The 5,989-nt window shown below is 50.5% G+C and overlaps 1 protein-coding gene across 1 annotated transcript; it reads left to right on the top strand.

Moving 5' to 3' along the window:
- The first annotated feature begins 209 nt into the window (after window positions 1-209).
- On the top strand, window positions 210-3,280 carry GPR25 (G protein-coupled receptor 25). Its single transcript, XM_079107483.1, has one exon. The coding sequence runs from the start codon at window positions 1,087-1,089 to the stop codon at window positions 2,491-2,493; it is 1,407 nt and encodes a 468-aa protein (XP_078963609.1). The 5' UTR covers window positions 210-1,086; the 3' UTR covers window positions 2,494-3,280.
- Window positions 3,281-5,989: the final 2,709 nt, after the last annotated feature.

Raw genomic sequence — 5,989 nt, 5'->3', positions numbered from 1 at the left:
TGTCTCCCTTTGAAGCCTTTTCCAGTTTATTCCTCCCACTGGAAGTAACTGCTCCCTCTTTGAAGCTCTAAATGGACTTTGTTTTTAACATGTGCTACAGTTTGCTGGCGATTGGGCCACTGCACATGGCTCTGTCCTCCCTCAGCAATGACTCTGTAAAGTCCTGAGTGGCATCTTTCGTGATGCCTGCTACACGGAAGGGTTCACTGTTGATGACATGGAATGGAATAAAACGGATAACCCACTCTGAAATTTTCAAGACCAGGTCATTCACCACGTGAGTCACTCATTACTGGTGACAGTGGGAGTGACTCTGGAAGGGCACACCACTGTGAGAGTTTCAACACAGCAACTCAGGGGAAGTACGCCTGTTTAGAGGAATTCAGGTGTCACCAGAGCACCCTCCTTAAGAAGGAACATTCATGCAAGGTGAGACTATACACACACTTCTCCACGATTCCTTCCCTTTCAGTCCTGAAGGGATCTTGTCCCTTCTAGGCTCTTATCTCATAATTTAGGACAACAAATCTGGTATTTCATTAGGTGCCATCTGGTGTCATGTTTTGGACTGAAATTACAGTGTTTGACTTAATAAGTGGGTTTTACAGAGTGGGGGTGTGTGGGAGACGCTGGATTTAAATGCCAGGGTCTGCCCTTTTCCCTCTGTAGCTGAACACCCTTTCACATGACTCCATGAGGATGGGACTTGAACAAAAAAGCCATCAGGTTAAGCCAGTTAGCCCTCCATCTCAGGAGGCAGGTAAATGATATTTCAAGAGCCAATGCCAGTTCAGGAGCCCAAGGACAAGCTCCTCGTCCCTCCAGATCCATTGTGTACCCGATAGCAAAGACCCCCTTTCTAGAGGACAGGTGAATGAAAGGAGGCCTATGAAAGCCGCCTCCCAGATTCTCTCTCTCCACCTCTTGAAAGCGAGAAAATAGCAACGGGGAGTGGGTGGAAGAAACAACAGATGAGGGTTCCAGCGTACTCACCACCTCTTGCAACTTGACATCAGACGCTCCTCCCGGATAACAGGGCAAGTACCCTGATTTCATAAACAAACCGAGGGACTAATAGAGGAAGCGATGGGTCACGCTCGCCCTGGGAGGCCGCGCGGGTCTCCCAGCCCGGAGGACTTTGCCTTGCAGACTCCAGCTACGAAGGCCCCTCTGCCCTCCTCTGCCCTTCCCCAACTCAGAGGCCAGCACCTCTACACAGAAGCCCGCCCCTCCCTGCCTCCGCCCTCCCTCCCCACCTTCCTGCCCACCCATTTGCCTGGCCTCGGTCTGGGGTGGCAGGAAGGGAGGTGCTGGGCACCGGCCGTGAAGAGCCAACCCCTCCTGCTCAGAGCGACTGCCGCCTTTAGTGAGCGAGGGCTGCGACCACACAGGCCTCGAGGCCGGGCCATGAACCTCACTCAGGCCTGGAGCCCCAGCTCGGCGGTGCTGTCCTGGGACTATTCCGGGTCGGGCGCCCTGGAGGAGCTGGAGTTGTGCCCGTCCTGGGACCTGCCCTACGGCTACGCCTACATCCCCGCGCTCTATCTGGCGGCCTTCGCCGTGGGCCTGTTGGGTAACACCTTCGTGGTGTGGCTGCTGGCCGGGCGGCGCGGGCCGCGGCGGCTGGTGGACACCTTCGTGCTGCACCTGGCCGCCGCGGACCTGGGCTTCGTGCTCACCCTGCCGCTGTGGGCGGCGGCGGCGGCGCGCGGCGGCCGCTGGCCCTTCGGCGAGGGCCTCTGCAAGCTCAGCAGCTTCGCGTTGGCCTGCACGCGCTGCGCAGGCGCGCTGCTGCTGGCCGGCATGAGCGTGGACCGCTACCTGGCCGTGGTGAAGCTGCTCGAGGCGCGGCCGCTGCGCACGCCGCGCTGCGTACTGGTCGCGTGCTGCTGCGTTTGGACCGTGGCGCTTCTGGCCGGCCTGCCCTCCCTGGTCTACCGAAGGTTGCAGCCCCTCCCCGGGGCCGCGGGCAGCCAGTGCGGGGAGGAGCCCTCCGACGCCTTCCAGGGCCTCAGCCTGCTGTTACTGCTGCTCACCTTCGTGCTGCCCCTGGTCGTCACTTTCTTCTGCTACTGCCGCATCACGCGCCGCCTGCACAGGCAGCCACACCTGGGCCGGGCCCGGAGGAACTCGCTGCGCATCATCTTCGCCATCGAGAGCACCTTCGTCGGCTCCTGGCTGCCTTTCAGCGCCCTGCGGGCCGTCTTCCACCTGGCGCGTCTGGGGGCACTGCCGCTACCCTGCCCTCTGCTGCTGGCGCTGCGCTGGGGTCTCACCATCGCCACCTGCCTGGCTTTCGTCAACAGCTGCGCGAACCCGGTCATCTATCTCCTGCTGGACCGCTCGTTCCGCGCCCGGGTGCCGCACTGGGCCTGCCGGAGGGCCAGTCGCCAAGTGCGCAGGATCAGCTCGGCCTCCTCGCTCTCTAGGGACGACAGCTCAGTGTTCTGGGGCCGTCCCCACACCGCGAACGTTGCCTCGGCTGCCTGGTAGCCTCTCCAGGCGGGCGGAGATAGGCAGCAGCGGAGCACTGTCCGCACGGGAGTGGGACCCGGCTCTCCCGACCTGCCTGTTTGGCGGCAGTGGGCTGCTCCAGCCAGCACTGCTCGTGAGCTGCACGCAGAACCTCATAGAGCTGATTAAATTCCTCCAAACCAGGCATCTGAGGCCCGCTGTTCTCTCTGCCAGGTGGGCACCTGGGCTAATTTATTCCAGTACAGAAAAGGTCCCATGAGATTCAGTAGACAGCAACCCGGAGACCCACTGATTCACCACTAAAAGTGAAGTGGTTTCCTTCTCTGCCCCATTCACAATAGCAATAATCAGGATATCCAGTGCAGACCCCCAGTCTCTGGCTGTGTTTTCTCTGGTTTCCTACAATAGCCTTTGCCCTCTGAGAAATTCCTTCTCCAAGTCAAATTGTCTGGCCCTCAGACTCCAAAAAGGCTATAGGACATGAGAATTGGCAGCCCTTTTGTACTCGATAACCTTTGTGACTGTGTTGGCTGTATCATTAATCACCATCAATTCAGATTTTCAAAAAACTTACCAAAGACGTGGGAACCAGCCCCAGTGTAAGCTGCCCAATTTTTCCTTCTGATGGACTCCCAGAGGTGACACCCTGTCCTGTTTTATATCTAGTGAACCTTCTCCCCTCCCTGGCAAAGCTGCAGGACTCACGCTGAAAGTGGTTCTGGCCTTCCCTCTGGGTAGAAAGAGCTGAAATCTCTCCCTGCTTGTTCAGATTCCCCCTCATGCAGCCATGAACCCCAGGTTTTTCTATGGGAATTCACCTTTCTCAATAAACACTTTTACTTAATCCTGGCTTGACAACTGTGTCTTTACTTGAGCCATGGGACTGAAATGAGTGTCAGGAGGCAGGTCACCAATTCAGACAAAACTCAACTCGGTAGCTGAGAGTGACTTCAGGATGACAAGTACTTGTGTGCTGTCAGGATGGTGAGAGCTAGCCGCAAGTGTGTGCAATTATCCTTCAAGGGGGTGGCAAATTGTTTATTCTTATTATCTTGGTTTTCAATTTTTTTTAGTTGTAGATGGACTTTTATTTTTATTTATTTATATGTGGTGCTGAGAATCGAACTCAGTGTCTTGCACATGCTAGGCAAGCGCTTTACCACGGTGAGCCACAACCCCAGTCCTCTCATTGTTTTTAAGGGCAGTTTATGTTTTGAAGGTAACAGAATGTTTAAAAAAAAAAAAATGTAAGAGAATGTGCCTGCCAGGTTACTATGCCTGTCATTTCCAAGAGAAGAGATTTTGATTTTCAAATGCATTTTAGACCTTTTCTTGTACCTTTTGGGAGACTTCTCAGTACAAATGTCTGGAATTAACTGTTTACAGACTGAATTATCTTTCGAGGTTTCTGGAGGGTTTGGATATTTTCTCTTTACACTTTTGATGTAAGAAGATTTGTCTTAAAGACATTTCCTCAGAGCAGGGAGAGGGACTCAGTGCTGCTGCTCTCCTTTGGAACTATGTCCTAGCCAGATCTCCACAAGGCCAGTCTTAAAGGACAGGCCCCTGGGAAGAGGAGCTCAGCACAGCTCTGCAGCTCCTGGTTGGCTCTGATGCCTGGCATTTTCAGGCTCTTTAATCCCACCTCCACCACCACTGGTTTAATGCCACTGCATTCTCTTCAGCACTTGGGGAATAAGTGTTGGGGCAGGTTAAACATCACAGCCACCTTGATCTCACCTGTCAGCTGCTCCTAAGTCAGGCTGTTAAAGGGTGCATCTATGCCTGCTTCTCCCATACAGCCTGCAAGGTAAGACTTGCAACATGTGGGGTCACTGGGCCAGCAGGATGTATTTCAGACACTTTCATGTTTGAAAGCTCAGTTACATCATGGCCCTTCCTATCCTTTCCATTGCTCCCTGTGGTAAGAAGTTACTCTCTTTTCCTGTGGCAGAGGCCCCTGACCTTCCAGAATAAGGACGCTGACTCTTATCTGAGCTTGTGTGGCCGGGTCTCAGCTTACAGAGAAGGCTCTGCTCTTGGCTGTTGGGATCAATCTCCACCTCTCTACCTGTCGGGTTCTCCCTAAATTTTGGTACACCCTAAAGACAGACAGGAAAAGGCTTCTCCACACCCCAGAGGATCTTCATTTTCCTGCAGCAGTAGTTACTGAAACTCAGCATTTCCCGCTGCCATGGAACTATAAGATGTGGAGAGAGATTCCCTCCCTTTGAGTAGATCACTGACGTGATCTACCATGTGTCCCTTGGAAATGTGCTGTATTACAACACATTCTCCAGAAGAGAATGAGCTCCTATTTCCCACTGGGGAAGATAAGGCACAAAATGAAGAACTGGTTAAATGAGTGCTCCCTCCTATTTTGCTGGTGGGAGTACAAAGAGAAATTTCCTTTAGAAAACAAATGATGAGTTTATATCAAGCTTTAAAGATAACCCTGTCCTCTCCCCCCCAACTGTTGATGCCCTTTGAATCTACAATTTCACTCTGCTATTCTTCCAATGCAATAATACTAAATAGTAAAAATTTAATGCACTCAGGTAGAGAAGTTCTTTAAACTGGAAGGAAACAACCTAAATGTCCAATAAGGATGCTATATCTTCATGAATATGATAGACTATTATAGAAATTTTAAGATATTATTTAAAGAGAGGTTGAAAAATGTTGATGAATTAAAAGGAAAAAAGGTAAAATTACATGTTAAACACATTCACACCTTTCAAGTCTGGAGGATATAAAACTGTTAATGCTGGTTTTGTTGAAGGAAAATATTACATATCTTCTGGTTCTTTTGATTAAAAACAATCTTTTGCTTTTTTCTTTCTTATCTCTCAAGTTTAAGTATAATAAGTATAGTTCTTTTCTCTTAGTGCTCAGTCGTGGAATGCCATACGTTTTATTTTATTTATTTTTATTTTTTTGTTTATTTATTTTTTGGTACCAGGGATTGAACTCAGGGGCACTTAACCCACATCCCCAGCCCTTTTTTATATTTTATTAGAGACAAGATCTCTCTGAGTTGCTTAGGGCCCTACTAACTTGCTGAGGTTGGCTTTGAACGCACCCTCCTCCTGCCTCAGCCTCCTGGGGTTACAGGCGTGTGCCACCATCTGTATGTTTTATTTTTGTGTTTATTTTTTGTCTCTCCATAAGAATAGAGCTCCATGAGCATATGAACAGTGGCTGCTTTGCAGGCCCTCCTAACGAATACCTAGTGAATGATCATCAGGTCTAAGCCATTCCGTGAGATAATGTGATGTAATGTGAACAGTAAAAGTAGGAGGTGGCATCTTCTGTGTGCTATGAGCTGTGCTTCATAGCCTTCTATGAGCCTACAAGGAAGTACAATAAATGTGATATAATTATGTTAGAGTAAGAGGATTGTGACCCTTTTCCCCCCTCCATTTCTTTATTTTCAAATTTTTCTATAAGCGTTTTTTTAAGTGCAATTAACAAATAGTGAAACTGCCAAAGCACAGGAGCCAGTCCTGGGTCC

The sequence above is a fragment of the Sciurus vulgaris genome (genome assembly GCF_902686455.1).
Source record: "Sciurus vulgaris genome assembly, chromosome: 12".
In the NCBI taxonomy this organism is placed as follows: domain Eukaryota; kingdom Metazoa; phylum Chordata; class Mammalia; order Rodentia; family Sciuridae; genus Sciurus; species Sciurus vulgaris.
Note: the sequence above shows the minus strand (reverse complement) of the source record. Positions and strands in the feature narration are given on the sequence as shown.